The 15417-nt window shown below is 38.3% G+C and overlaps 2 protein-coding genes across 2 annotated transcripts in view; one reads left to right on the forward strand and one right to left on the reverse strand.

Moving 5' to 3' along the window:
* Window positions 1-750, reverse strand: part of xpr1a (xenotropic and polytropic retrovirus receptor 1a) — a 65199-nt gene extending 64449 nt beyond the window's left edge. Inside the window, exon 1 of the mRNA XM_032573113.1 lies at window positions 230-750. Within this exon, the coding sequence (XP_032429004.1) occupies window positions 230-298 (69 nt within the window). The 5' untranslated portion in view covers window positions 299-750. The remainder of the gene's footprint in view (window positions 1-229) is intronic.
* Window positions 751-3603: 2853 nt separating this feature from the next.
* Window positions 3604-15417, forward strand: part of acbd6 (acyl-CoA binding domain containing 6) — a 34664-nt gene continuing 22850 nt past the window's right edge. Inside the window, exons 1-5 of the mRNA XM_032573114.1 lie at window positions 3604-4095; window positions 4997-5061; window positions 5402-5498; window positions 8228-8304; window positions 12488-12593. Coding sequence (XP_032429005.1) covers window positions 3820-4095; window positions 4997-5061; window positions 5402-5498; window positions 8228-8304; window positions 12488-12593 — 621 coding nt within the window. The 5' untranslated portion in view covers window positions 3604-3819. The remainder of the gene's footprint in view (window positions 4096-4996; window positions 5062-5401; window positions 5499-8227; window positions 8305-12487; window positions 12594-15417) is intronic.

Genomic DNA, 15417 nt, shown 5'->3' on the forward strand with positions numbered 1-15417 from the left:
AATAGGGCATCTCTTATCTCTCCAGTCTTTTATTGCTCTCAAGAGAAGGATAAACTTCAAAAGTAAATATAAATTTAAAAAATACGTAAAGGTGCTTTTAAAAAAATAATAATAATTTTGTTATATCTTAGTTTCTTTGAAGACTTTAAAAACATAATACAGCTTCGCCTGTATCCTCATCCAGCAGGCATTTATTTTTAAACAGCCTGCAATTTGTATTTGACTGTACCTCATAGCGAAGATATTGTTTCCTCCACTCTGGGGTGATATGGGACGAAAGATGCTCCGCGAATTTCATTTTTCCGAAACAAGTGTTCCTGAAAAGCTTTGTTAAATCCGAGAGCGTCTCCCCGTCTTCCCCGTCGACGCGACTTTTGTTCTGTCAGGCAACTTGCTGGCTCAACATGCGGTGCGGAAGCGCGCCTCTCTCCGCTCCTTCTCACTTCACTTTGGGCTCGTCCCGCTCAGTGCGCTCCGAGCGGATCCCGTCCCGCATGCTACTTCACGGGGACCCAGGCGATGACAGCGGCTGCTCTTTAACAGGTGGCCCGGCAGCACAATGTGAGACTGGCTCAGTGACTTTCCTCGGTCCCTCCCTGGGCCGTTCTGGGGACATTGCTGACGGTCATGCAGTGAACAGCACTGACGTGGTTGCGTCAGCAGGGCGCGCTCTGGCACCGGGCGCTGTTGGGACCTCCGGATAACTGTTGCTACTCCAGATATCTACTCCTTACTTTAATTGTGTCCTTATAGAGGCTTTCTATACTGCAGTCTGGAGAGTTGTCTGCAAAAAAAAAAAAACAGAAATTATGTTACACTCTATAACTGAAGAAGAGTTACCATACTTTCTTCTCCAGCTAATTCCCAGATGAAACACCTGCTCAGGTTTGACACTAAACAAGTGAATATAACAAATTAATTAAGCATTAAAGGCGGCTCAAACCATCGCTGTCTAGTGAATAAGTAATTTCACTAAGCATGAAGTGTATTTGTGCATCTTTTTTTCATCATATTATTTTTCTTCTAAATGCTATAGCTTTAATTTTCCTTTAAATACAGAAAAGCCAAAGTATAAACTTACAGAGTTGCATGCTTTTTCTGCAATTGACTCATAATCTCATTAATTCTCATGGACAGGACTGACCAATTTTATTTGCAACAACAAATTGGATGCTTGAGTTATTGTTTTGCTTGTTTGTATCCCATTATAAAGTTCTACAAGAACAGGATAACAAGCAACCCCTACTTTTATAAAAACTTTTCATCATACTCCATATCTAATTTTTGACTGATGCAATAAAAAAAACTTTAATGAGGGTGGAAGAAGAAAAACAAATTACGGTACCTTAAAAAGTTGGGTTACTCTGAATGATTTCAGTTTTATTAAACAATCAGATTTAAACCCTTGCTCTGGAAAAAGTTGCCAGCAATGTGAAATTGTTTGAAGCAGGGTGGGCTATACCATGTAAATTCATTCATTTGTTTTTTTCTATAACATGAAAACCTTTCAGATCAACAAATTTTGTAACATTGGGTTTTACACAAAGATAACCTTCAAACACTGCTGTACAGCAAAATGTTCAGGTTCTGAATGCTCAACCCCAGACCATCACAATACCTTGATACACTTGATTGACGGTATGAACTTCTTTTTTTAAGCAGTTTTTTTTTTTCCATTGAACTGTCCCACTGATACCATTTTGCCCAGTCTTTTTCTTATTAGTAAATGTTATAGCACATTTCATTCTATAAAATCACAAAGTGCTCCACAAGAGAAAAAAATAATAAATGAATTTAAAAATATATGTTTTTAACTGGACTTAAGTGTGTCTCAAGTCCAAAGGTTGAAAGTTCCACAGTCTGGGCCCTAAAGAGAAAGCTCCAGTGGAAAATGTTGCCTTTTGCCTTCATCTTATGGGAAACCTTTTCCTTTCCACAGGTACAAAACACTGGAATGAAATGGCTTAATTACCTCCTCCTTGTGTAGATCAGTTTTCTGAGTCTTGCTAATGACCTAATTATTCTATTCAGGTGCAGGAGGCACATCCAAAAGTTGCAGGACTGTGGCCCTCGAGGACTGGAGTTTGAGACCCCTGCTATAAACACAGATCTTTACTGAGGCAACTCAGCCCAGCCACTCTTGTGAAGATTCATCACTATTCCATGTTTTCTCTACCTGTTGGCTCATGAAAATAATACAAGATTACTTTTCCCCCACCTGCAAGTGAATGCCAATCAGCTTGTTGTAAGGAGGCTAAAGTTTTACCTTTATTACAAGAAAGACAAATTTGCTTGCTTGAAAACATTTATGGTTACTACAAACACACACGTTTATGGGTGTGCAAACTAAAGGAGGCATAATTCACCTCGATGAAGGTTTCTTGGTGAGCTGTGATCAGCAAGTCTGTTACGTTAGCTGATTGCAGGCTCTACCCTAATGAACAGCCTCACTAGTTAACCATCTAATGTCAGCTTGTTATTTTTGTGTAACCTGATTAAAAACAGAAGAGCTAAAAGGCATACGATCCTGAACAATATACACCTAAAATGAATATTTTAGTCCTATGTATCAAATTCAAAATAACAATAAACCATTGGGTTTTATGTTTATAGAATTAGGAAACACATACATGCACGTTTCCTGATTTGAATAGATGATGTTATACATTTTTGTTTCAAAATCTTTGTGGTGATACGCTGATACTGTGAAACTGGTATTTTTAATTAAGATACGGTGAGAATCTCATGCCTGCAGGCGTTTAGTAATTTTGTAAAATCTGCAAAATGAAATATTCATTGTGGCTATGCAAAATAAATTTATTTGAGTAACCTAATTGTACAAGTTTTGAGAGCGACCTGAGTACATTTTTAAACATTTTGACCAAAGCCTTGTTGAACCACTGATGGCTGTTCCAAAAATCACTAATTAGCACTAAATGATCGTTACAATAGCGCCATCTCCTGGACATTTGAAGCTAAAGCTTGTCACCGACGATCTTTGAAAACACGAAAAAGACAAGGTGAAAAAATAAATACCTACCAAATTTTGATGAATTAATTTCTCCCATTTGCTATGGCAGCTTTGATATGAAGATTATCTCTTTTGGATAACATTGACATAGAATAGAAATTAAATAATTTACTAATTACTAATTGAAAACACGGGCGTTTAATAGGAGAGTCTAATACTTGCTTAGTTAGCTAGCTAAAATATTACAATATAGTCCAAAGTGCCTTTTTATTGACTACGCATTGTATTTCTTAAAATATAGTAAAAAGACGTTTTAACTATATCTTACAAAATTGAAATTGCTGTCGCTCCAAAATAATGTACCAGTAAAGCTTTTCAGATAATTATGTTGCAAGAGACCAGATTGCTAACTTAGAGTTTGTAATGCAACATTTAGTTAAATTTATTCTTCTTTGTTTTCTTAACTTGACTTATCAGTCAAAAACAAAACATCCCGCGGGACGTTTTTTTTAATTATATAAATGATATTTTTTAGATATTTTAGTTTAATTGTCACATTCTCTCTGATGTTAATTTTCTTACCAACTGAACGTTTCGAAGTGGAACCAGAACTTTTCTCAGTAGCCGATAGTGACACATCGGCGCCGTTTGATGACAGTACCAGAGACGGACCAACGACAGAAACAATTCCCTCTCTCGTGGAATTTTAGCGGATTAAATGGTAAATTCTCGTTTAAATTGTTAATTGATTTGCAGTTTGTCACCGCCGTGCCTCTCTTGTTAACGTTCATCACACGGGAAAAAAAACAGTCCCGGTCGTCTGAGACGGTTCGTTGTAAACAATAACAATGGCCTCTGGTTCGTCGTCCTCTCCGGACACTGCGACGGGCTCCGGTACGGATCCAGCCCGGCCCGATACGGGGGAGCCTCTTGGTGGAGCGGGCTCAGACTCTGATTCGGACTTGGGTTTGAGTAAATTTGACTGCAGCGCCGTGGGGGTGGGGGACCTGCTGGAGGGAGAGGAGCTGGAGCTGGAGTTTGAGTCTGCAGCCGACCGCGTGAAGGATCTGATACAGACAGCCAGCAGGGACCAGCTGCTCTACCTGTACGCCCGCTACAAACAGGTGTGTTGCGTTAAACCAAACTGGATTTCAGTGGCATCGAAAGGTGTATGTTGGATGTAGGTAGTGACACCATGTGGCTTCAGGCAAAATGTCAAATGTTTGCTACAGTGTCTTGCAACTCCATTCGAACATCTTTTAATTTTTTCCCCTCCGTGAGGTTATCGGATCTGTGAATACAAATATCCCCCCCCGAGTCTCAACTTTTTTTTTTCAACCTCTGAGAGCTTCTCTTTCAGGGTTTAGCTTCAGCAAACCTCCCATCAAGCGCCAGCTTTCCTGCTGAATAAAAGCCCACAGAGAGCTGCTACCACCACGTTTCACTGTTTGGATGGTGTGTTAGTTTTCTATAAACATGCAGTGCTTTGCATAAATACCAAAAATCAAAGCTGACGAGAGCAGAAGTTCCCAAAGTTAGGATCTTGACCCCAGAAATATGTAAGCCTAAGGCATTGAGGTCCTCTTCAGGATTTAACCCAAATATCAAAAGATGACAAGAATGCATATGCTTTTTAAAAATGTAGTTAAAGATTAAAAACTGGACTTGAAAATAAATAGAAACAATATGATGGCCATTACACGACCATCATATTGGCATCAACACGAGCTGTTGATGCTGATTGAAGAAATGTAAACCATTGATCTTATTCCTTCTGCTTCACAATCAAACACTACTTTTCTGTTGGCTCACACAAAATCACAATAAAATACATAGCCATTTGTGGTTGTAACATAGAAAATGTGTACAATCTCAAAGAGAATAATTCATTTTGCAAGATGTAGTACATATCATCAGCAGTTTCCAACTTCTTTGGAGGTTTGTAGTAGAACATAATCCTACATGATTTAGCTTACCTTTGTAGTTCATCAAATATTATACCAGCTAATTGTTTTCCTCTAACAGGTCAAAGTTGGAAAGTGCAATACATCAAAGCCTGGCTTCTTTGATTTTGAAGGACAACGGAAATGGTAAGTTAAGAACTCTCATTCTGTTGCAATTCAACAAGCGACATTCAGTTTTTATGAAACATTTTATTTATATGTAAGTTTGAATTTGGGTTAAAGACAGGAAAAATTAAGAAGAGTAATTGCCCTCATGTAAAAATGAAAAAAAAAAAAAACAACATTCAGTCTTACAGGCTTTTGTTGATTCTGACAGCTAAAATCTTTTTCATTGGCCAGGTATGTTGTTGTAAGATTTTATTTTTTTTTTACTTTGAGTCTTTCTTAAAACGCTCATCTAATCCTAGATTTAGCATCTAAAATGGAGTGGTCCTGAATTGTGAGCAACACTGTATTATCATGACAGGCAAGCCTGGAAGCAGCTTGGAGACATGCAGCCCGAGCAGGCAATGCAAGAATACATTTCCCTTGTCAATGTGTTAGATCCCGACGGTGCCACAAAGGTAAAAACACAACCACTTCTGAACATCCAGAGATGATCATTTACAGATCTTGACATACCATGCAATAATTAAGACTCATCAAGGTTTCTGGATATATTTGGTATTTTAAGAATAGAACCAATAATATGATGTGACGTTTACATTTTCAGTGTTTAGATCTGTCTGTGTTTAATATGACGCCTTTCTGTAAACCCTTCCTGGTCCTTCATTGTTAACCTTGTTATGTGCAAAGCATATTGAGTGGATGTAGTGTAATTTCTCTGCCAGCAGATGTCACTGTCATATTGCAGTTTTTAGTTACCAAATTATTTTATACAGTACATGCAGCATAAAAAATATAAGTTGGAATACTTTTGTTTTCTTTTGGCAGTAACTTTAAAAGAAATTAATATAAGTAAAACTGATCTTACTTTGCCAGTCAGCTTGTATGTAGTTTTTCACTTCCCACTGCATGATGTGAGGTGACTGTCATGAGAGTTATGCTGTCATGGACACATTGTCCTTTGAGACAGGAGAGTACATATCAAGTCTATGTTTTACAAAAAGCACCTTTGTTTCTCATCACAGCCTCCAAATTTCAACATTGCTGGCAGTCATTCCCTTTTCCTGTCCCTCGATCAAAACTTTAACACATTTTAAAAACCCATGCTCTTATCTGTTGCTCGCTTCAGCTAGTGGTGTTCATTTAAAACTTCTTATTTACGGTTGAAGTAAAGTATGGAGGCAGCATTGCTCTGACCAACAGAACATTCATTTATGTTGTTTAGCACAACCAAGAGCTGGATGACTGTTTTTTTGCATCAAAATGTTACAATCTTTAAAACAAGTTCAATTCCAAGAAGCAGTTATTGAGCCTTCTCTGGTGGTTCATTATACACTGGTGATTATTGGAAGTCAAAAAGAAAGCACAGCAGTTTGGTCCATAGTTGTTTGAATTTTACTTTAGTTCGTGTTTCATCTACGCTTTGACTCAGTTTCAGATTACTGAAACTGACTGTAGAATATTTATATTCTACAGTCAGTTATATTCTATATGTGTCTATGTTGATCTGTAAGTTTTAACCGTCTCTCACATGGAGAAACTGGAGGAATTTACCCTGAACTTTCCACAGTGTACACAAAGTGCATTTTGTTTTGAGTTTGATAAAAATCTGAAAAGGTGAGAGACATGTGCTTTGACAAATAACTTGGGATGTAGAGGGTTCATTTTCTTTTAGACTCAAAAATACCTTTATTCAGGAACCTGCTGCAGAAATACAGTAAAGGAAGCTAATAATAATAATAAAAGTGTTTGTAGGAGCGGTTTCATAATCCTCTCCTTGCTGTAGAGGATTATGAAACTGTGTGCATGTAGAGCAGATAGATGGAAATAAAAAAAGAATGTCTCTACCATTCACTGTATGTTTTTGAAAGGCTAAAATCATTTCATGTTGGTTACACTTCGAAAATTGCGAAGAACAAATAGAAAAGTGTACTTATGGCTGTTAACACTAGGAGTAAGTATAAAGTTACAAATATTACAAGCAGTATATCTGACAAATGAGCTAAGGTTGTTTTTCTTTCTTCTGAAAAAAAGGAATAGTGGATTCATCTCACATGTTCATTTTGACCTACTGTTGTGCTTAAGCTCCTTCCTTTTCTTTTTATCGTCCACTAGCACTCTGTGTCTGTGCCTCCAAATCATCTTTCCATTTTTAACCCCAGTGGCCTTTTTCTTTATGTCCCTCACTTTTATTCATTTCTTCCTCTTTTATGTCCCTTTTTTAATAGTATCACTGTCCACCACAATTGAAACCGTGTCACATTTCTCTTCGGCCATTCTGTGCAGGGAAAATACTTGCTGACTCGGCCTCACAGAGGACAACCCAGCAAAAGCTCATACCACCCACGCCTCCAAAAAAGAAAAAGAACCTGATTGCATTAGTGTTAACAAAGCGTCATGGCATGGCTGGAGCTATTCTTTTGGAGGCACAGTTAAATGGTGTAAGTAGGAGTGCATAGACAGAGGAGCAGGGGAGAGAATAATAGCCACAATATGACCTCTGTTCCCCTCTCAATTGTTAAGCAGACACTGGCTTTATATTATATTATAAGGTAGAGAAGCAGGGCCGGTGCATCAGCGAATATTCTGAGTTTCTGAAGTGAATTAGTTTGTCCCAAAAGTGCACGCATAGTTGTTTTGCTCCCTCTCTCCCCGTTCCCTGAAATCCGATTTGTGCTGCTTCTTTTGTGAGTCAAGGTTGGTTAGTGAAGAATAGTCTAGGTAATAAATTCTTCGCCCAACTGGATGTTCAATGGAATTAAATGAAAACACAGATGATTAACAAGAGTCACAAACTGAGGCGCAGTGCACGTTATCATGTTTGCATTCATTTTGGCACTTATTTATTGGAAATGAGGTCAGACCGACAACACAGGGGAGTTTCTGAGTATTTACAAAATTACATACAGGATGTGGAATGCACAGACTGTTAGAGAAGGGGTACATGTAGAGGCATTCATGGTGAATAGACTCTTTGTGTTGAGTCAATACAAAGCAGTAAGGCCAAAACCTCTGCTCAAAGAGGGAGGAGACTTTGACAGGTGGTCAGCAAAAATGGTCGTGCTTGAGACAAGCCATCACTGTACTGTAAACTGGTAACTGTCGCTTAGGTCTGTGTGTTAAATACTAGATTTAACTGAAAACTGACTCAAAGCTGGATTCAGATTTTTCTGTGTTATTCTTACAGCAACGACGAGGAGCAGAAAGAAGAACAGGTTTCGGGGGAGCAGCAGTCAGCTCTTTATACCAGGAGGAGATGATAAGGTATTTAAATCAGAGGCAACACATTCAAGTTGAGATGCACCAATTTAGCTGTGTTAAAATGCAATACACCTAAGCACTTATTGATGTCATCACTCCTGATTGTGGAGGATGTTTCTAAATAAAGAAGACTCCAACTTAGCTAGTTTTGCTTTCGGTTTTTAATAATAAAGTCAGAAGAAGTGTAGAGATTTAAGAAGTAATTTAAAAGGAGGCCACATTTTCCAACCTATGATACTATGCATAAATGCTGCAAGTCAAGGACTTGATGAGATAGAAATCTTTTAGTTAAATAATTAATTGAGCTCACTGTACTGTTTGATAACTAGGATCAATTGGAATGTATGTGTGATTGAATTGAAAGGATTTTTGTTAAGTGCCTTGAGACTACATTTGTTGTGGATTAGCGCTAAATAAATAAAACTCAACTCAACTCAACTGATATTCTTACTGCAAAAGAGAGAGAGCAAGACTTTCAGCAAATAAAAGGAAGGCTGAAGCTAACTGTTTTGAGCTTTGGAAATCTCAGAGTTAATGTATGGATATACCTATGAATAAAACAGAGAATTTACTCACATGTCGCCTCTGTTAATTACACCTGAGCAGGGGTAATTAATTACCCCTTCTGACAACAAGGCAGTTCATATAGTCTCATATATTATCTTTCTTAAAGAGAAACTGCAAATTGGAAAACTGGAGACCAGAAACCAGGCTCAAAACTCTTCAATCATACACCAGAATCTGCTTGTTTATTCTAATATGCAAAGTAAATATGTGTTCATCACATAGAGGTCTGTACTGCCTTGTGTGCAAGTATTTCATAGATCCTTGTGAAGCTGTATCCCTGTTTTAAATCCCAGGTCAACTTAGTGAGCTTGGCATTGTTAACCACTAGACTTGACGCTGTATTTGATTATATTCAACAGACGGTAACTGCAGTCTCAGGTCTGGAAATGTCACGCAGTTCTGATTTATGTTAATGAAAACCATTCTCCTTTTACTCCTGCCTGGCAGACTCACTGAAGCTTGGAAACCCCCCATCTTCATTTCAATGCAAAAAGAGCTTTTTGGTGATGAAAATGAGATGTGTGAATCCTGCAGGTTTCCTACTAAATGGCTGTACCTGATTAGTATGCATATTTTCTGTAAGAAGCCCCTGGAGTCTTCCCCCTTTTTTTTAAATTACACAATTACACAGGCAGGGTTATGGAGATGCACCGAGTACTGCAGAGCGAGGTTGTTACAGACAGCTTCCCGGGGCGATGTTCCCCTGGTGATATCCAGTCACAGCAAAGACTTATGGGGAACCCGTCACAAGGATGACATTAACATGACACAAACACACCTGAGCAGACAGTCATACACTTCATGCTGTATGTCCACGTGATTATCATCCAAAGTCATGCATAACCTCCCAGACGTGATGAACTCACTGCTCTGCTGCTCTTCAATTTCCTCTTTCTCACACATAAACAGCCTCCATATTAAACAGCTGAACACCTGTTAACCAGGCTGATTTAATTGCTCTGCTCACTCAACCTCCACTCATGGGTGTGTGTGCGTGTGTGGGGGTGTGTGTGTGTGTGTGTGTGTGTGTCTGGAACGTTTATAGATGAAAACAGAATTGATTAGCAACCGCTGAGCTGATCTGAGGGTTCGAATGCTGCATTTGCAATTTGCCGACCACCTGCAAGATGGATTCCGATAAAAACGAGTTCTTTGCTGGAAGCCAAACCTTTGTTATTTCAGTTCTCATTGTTTCAGGTGCTTCTATTGAAGCTCAGGTCTTACGAGGGAGCAAGATGAGAGATTGTGTGAGTGTACGTGTGCCTTTGATGGATTATGTGGCCGTATTGTTGATCACTAAAACTCAGGCCAGGTAGATGAGTATTTTTTTTTTACCAGTGTGACCAGTTTGGCCTGATGGATGAAGGACATATCTGCCAGTACACCACACTGGACATACACACATGTGTGGGCACATAATGTTCCCACACATGCACATCCTAGATACACAAACAGTAAAAACCTTGGCGCTGCCGTGATGACAGAGCAGCCTGTGACCTTCCCAGCATGCTTTACACTGTTGTGGATGTCATGTTATTTTTAAGGCCCGCATTAATCACTTGTTTGAATATGGCCTGTTGCTTTACGTCTGTGTATTCAGATTCCTTTGTCCTATTGTGCTAAAAGTTGTTGTCCAAATAATTGTTTGTGTGTGTGTGCCTTCATTTGTAAAATAATTTTAATGGTTGTTTATAACCCCAAAGCTCCCTGATGTGTATGTGTGTGTTTGTTCTTGGTCGTCATTCATATGTATGTGTCATGCCAGCCCTGTCTCACCATCAACTAAAGACGGATGACTCCGCCTATTGATTAGTTGCCGGGGGAGACGGATGGTGGCCACGCATCAGGCAAGCTTTGGGGTCATGATGGCCATCAGACAAGGAAGTGGGCGTGGTCCACTAGAGGGCTTCATGAATAAACATAGCTGCAGTAATCAGGAGTATGTAAATGAATGTGCTGATACATAACCCTCCTCTGATAAAAGCGTGATGAGTTATTCATCATTCACCATGAGCAGATGACAAAAAGTGAGTGAAGACAAAAGAGAGATGATGTAACTGAGAAAATGAAGGAAAAGAAGTGTGGATTACTAAAAAACAAAAGAAGGAACCACTGAGAAAACTCTCTTTGTATTTGTTTTTCTCTTATAGAAAAAGGTAACATACTTAAATTTTTAATTTCAAGTTTAATCTCCCCTCAGTGTGGTGTTAAACTGATCTGAGCTACTCAACATTTTTTTGTTTTTATTTTTCTGTACTGTCGTCTTTTACCCAATTAAGCATGAAAATTATAGTTTTTACAAAATTCCTCAGGCTTTGAAAGCTATACTTTAGGTCTTGTGTAATTTTCTCAAACAAATGTGTGTATGTGTGTGGGGTAGGTGTGTCTGTGTGTGGGTGCGCCGGGGTTTGCGCGCGTGGGTGTGTGTGTGTGTGTGTGTGTGTATATATATATACAGTTGTCTTGAATAAACTGCACTATGCAGAAATGCTTGGTTAATCTTAGCATTTTTACTATATTTTGATTTAACTCTGATATTTTGACTATAATTTCAGTTCAAGTCGAGTAGATCATGTTTAGAAAAAAACTTGCAGAAAAGAGCTGTTCTGCTCTTTGAACATCATATAACTCAATGATTATTGTTTCAGCTGCTTTCTTTTATGTTATTTTGTTATTTTTTGAGCAATACCTGTCTCATTTTCCACCATAAACAAACTTCTTTATTAAAAAATAATTTAAAATCAAAATCTGCTAAGAGTATGAATAACTTCAGGCTTAACTGTATCACCCGCTAAGTTGTGCCTAGTCATGTTTAGCCTTCATGGAGTGTAAGTGTGGCTCAAGCTAGCTGGGCTCTCAGGAGTTTTCCATGCCCAAAGCAGCACAGCAAGACAACTTGAGGAACTATGGGATTTGTGTTGACTGAGTGACTCTGTAGGAGCGTCAAATATGCAGGTTTTCTTTCAGACAATAGAGCACTAAATTCAATTAATTTGAATGGCTTGGGTGGGTAAGAGGGAGTGGAAAGCGTAAAGCTCTAAATGAGATTTTGCACCCCTCCTTTTTACCCAACATCTCTCCCACCTTCACCACACCCCCAAAGCACTCCTTCCTGTCCCCAATGCAACAAGGTGATTAGAGACAGAGAGATATAATTAGAGGTGGGATGGTGCCGCTGCGCGTGCCTCTGTCCCTTGGGGACGTGGCATGTGTGTCTGCCGCTGTGATATCAGATGGTTCAGTATCATATGTTGATGGTGTTAAATTTCTGATGATTCAAAACTGATGTCATTACTACTTATGTGGTGTATGTTTGGATGACGTACAAATCAGGAAGGAAGTTTAAGTTCACTGACTGGCAAAGGACATATACTGTATGTTGGAGAGTATTTTGAGCAGGGAAATAACTTTGATGTCGATGGTTTTCACAATTGCATTTCTTGCAAGCTGTAAGCAACCAAAAACAATATATGAGAAAAAAAATCTGTAACAAAACTTGAGTTGCACAGGGATTTACCCACTAATCTACAAAGACTTACTGACAATAAATTATTTTTCTTATTTTCCTGTTTTGTTAAAAAAAAAATTGCATCTGTTTTTCCTCCTGTCTTGTTCTCAGGGAAGAGGACAAGAACATCTTTGATTACTGCAGAGAAAATAACATCGAGCACATCAGGAATGCCATCAGCACGCAGAAACTGGATGTCAATACCAAAGACGAAGAGGTACAGTTCCAAAAAAAGCATGTAAAGGCTGACGTAGTTTCCATGTGAGAGTTGCTTTAAATAGACCTACTCCAACAAATTATTACTTATTATTAGACTGCTATTTCTATACAGTTGTCCTGCTGAGGACTCTTTCACCAACATTTTGCATATACAGCAAAATACAGCAAAAAAATTAAGGGACCACTTAAAATGATCAGTTTCTCTGATTTTACTTTATATAGGCATATGTTTGAGCAAAATGAACATTGTTCTTTTATTCTACGAACTACTGACATGTCTCTGAAATTCCAAGCAAAAATTTAGTATTTATTTTCAGAAAAGGAGAAATAGTCAAAATAATGAAAAAGATGCAGTTTTTCCAGATGTCAAATAATGCAAAGAAAACAAGTTCATAATCATATAGAAACAACAATACTAATTTTTTAACTCAGTAAGAGTTCAGAAATCACTATTTGGTGGGATAACCATGAGGATTTCAATGGGGTTCAGTGCAGCGGCCTCTTAATTTTTTCCAGAGTTGTATGTGTCCACAGTCAGTGACTTTGCTTGGACCTGCTGTAAAGATACAAATGACCTGTTAATGAGTGACAGACAATGCAGCTCCTTCTTAGTTTATACATAGAGGTTTCTGTACTCACTCAGATGTAAGGACCAATAGTTAGAAGTCTGAAATTTCTAAAACTGCAGAAACTGCCGTTGCGATGATCAGGTGTTTCCTGGATGGATCGTGAAATCCATCCGTCTGCTTTTGATTCATTATCAGACGAGCCAACTGGCCCCCTGCCCTTTCTTCAATCACCGCCACTCTTCACAATAAACAGGCATTCATCCGCTGAGCTCACAGTCAAAGGCCAGATGGTTGAGCCATCTCTGCTGAAAAGGCTTGTCTAGCCACAACTATTGTGTTCTTCTAATTCTTTGTTGTTCTGCCCACTAGACAGCAGAGGGCAGTGGTGATGTTTCAGCTCAAAATAGTGTTAAGTGCAGGTTCAAAGAAAGGTGCTCTGTCTCACCACTTGTTTTATGAGTGTGGATCAGAAATATCACCTCAGTTCAGTTCTTGTATTGAATGTTAAAGTTTGTGGTATATTTTCAGCACATGTAAACAAATGGCTTAACTTTGTCTTTAATCTAAAAAGGGTTTGTAGTTATCATCAATTTGCTGCTGTGTGTCCTGTATTTGTCAGTGAAGCAAAAGCAGTGGAATGACGATTAAAACAGCAAAACGCATAACAGAACATTAAAAAAAGACTTTACTTTCTCAAAGTATTATGATAACATAATATAGAATAGAAATAGAGTTATGCGATGCTATCCCTCCCCCACTTGTTGCTATGCACTGGCAGTCAGTTAAGTTTAAAAAAAGAATCTGCTATGCTTAGAAAGACGTAATCGGTCATTTGGTAGTTAAAAGGAGCACCTCTAATCAGGCTTTTTAAGGTGCCGCTGATTTACGTAGTTGACAAGCTGTTTTAAAGTAATTAGATTATATTTAAAAAATGTATTAAGATGATAACCATAAAAACATGTTATTTTTACTTCTTGTCATCAAACAATTGCAATCTTAAACCACCCCTTGGCAAATTCACGCAAGTAAAATGCCAGAGTTGTCAAAGAAAGGTTGTAACATATAAACCTTTGAAGCTACAGTAGATGTCAATGTTTCAATGACAGGAGGACTCAAAATTAGTTTTCACATCTGGCTTGCACAACAAGTGTTTATGAATGTGTAATTGTTTTCTTTTCTAATGTTAAAACCTTTGCCAGCTTTATTATCTGCTAATTTTCTTATGGAGATGTGTTTCTTTTTTTGGAACATGTCCAACTCTTTGCATTAAGATAAATAAGTTTTTCTTACTTAATCAGACAGTGCTAAAAAAATACCCTCCCTGTGGTCTGGAGAGCACTAATTTAGCCATGATTTAGTGCGATCTATTGTACCAGTTCAGTCTTCTACATGATTTAATTAGGGTTTTATCACTGCTGGACCTGAGAGCCATCATATTTCTGAGTTTGTATTCTCCTGTTTGAACCACGAAGCTCTGATGTGCAGTGAAAATGCATGCAGCACTCTGCAGCAGAGCACCTTAAAGAGAGAGTGAGAGAAGGCAACATCGGTATTCTGACCTGACTTATAAGTAGCCATTTTAACATTCAGCCTTGGTGATCAATATAATTTAAGCAACAGAATTGGACTTGCAGAGTTTGCTTTACCTAATTGGCCTCATTGAAAAATGAGCTCTTGAAGTTTTATTAGAACAAGAATCTTAGACCCAAGGAAAAGCCTTTGGGATAGTGTATGTGTAAGAAGTGCTCTTTAGTGAATGTGTGCTTGATTCTGCAGTTTGTGTTGTAGCTTTTAACCAATTCTTCTCCACACAAACCAAGATACAGCACCTCAAAAAAGTGTTCATGCCCCTCATATTTCTTCACATTTTACCACAAACATGTGTGTCTTTTATTGAAATTTTATGTGACGAGTCCACACAAAGTAGTGCATGAATCTGAAGAAGGAAAGCATTGGTTTTTAAAAAAACATCCTAATAAAATTCTGTAAAGTGTAGCATGCACATGTATTCAGCTCCTTTTAGTCATTTATTCCTAATAAAAATTAAGTTCAATTAACTGCCTTCAAACTTTTGTAATTAGTAAATGGAGTCCACATGTTTGTAAATGAATCTCAGTCAAAGCTGTGCTAGACAGCTGTTCAGTGAAGGGCTCAGAGGCTTGTTAGAGAACATTAGTGAACAAACAGCTTAATCCTGAACAAAAAACACCTCCGACAGGTTAGGGACACGGTTGTAGGCAAAGGGAAGCAGCC

Source organism: Xiphophorus hellerii, chromosome 9, assembly GCF_003331165.1.
Source record: "Xiphophorus hellerii strain 12219 chromosome 9, Xiphophorus_hellerii-4.1, whole genome shotgun sequence".
NCBI lineage: Eukaryota > Metazoa > Chordata > Actinopteri > Cyprinodontiformes > Poeciliidae > Xiphophorus > Xiphophorus hellerii.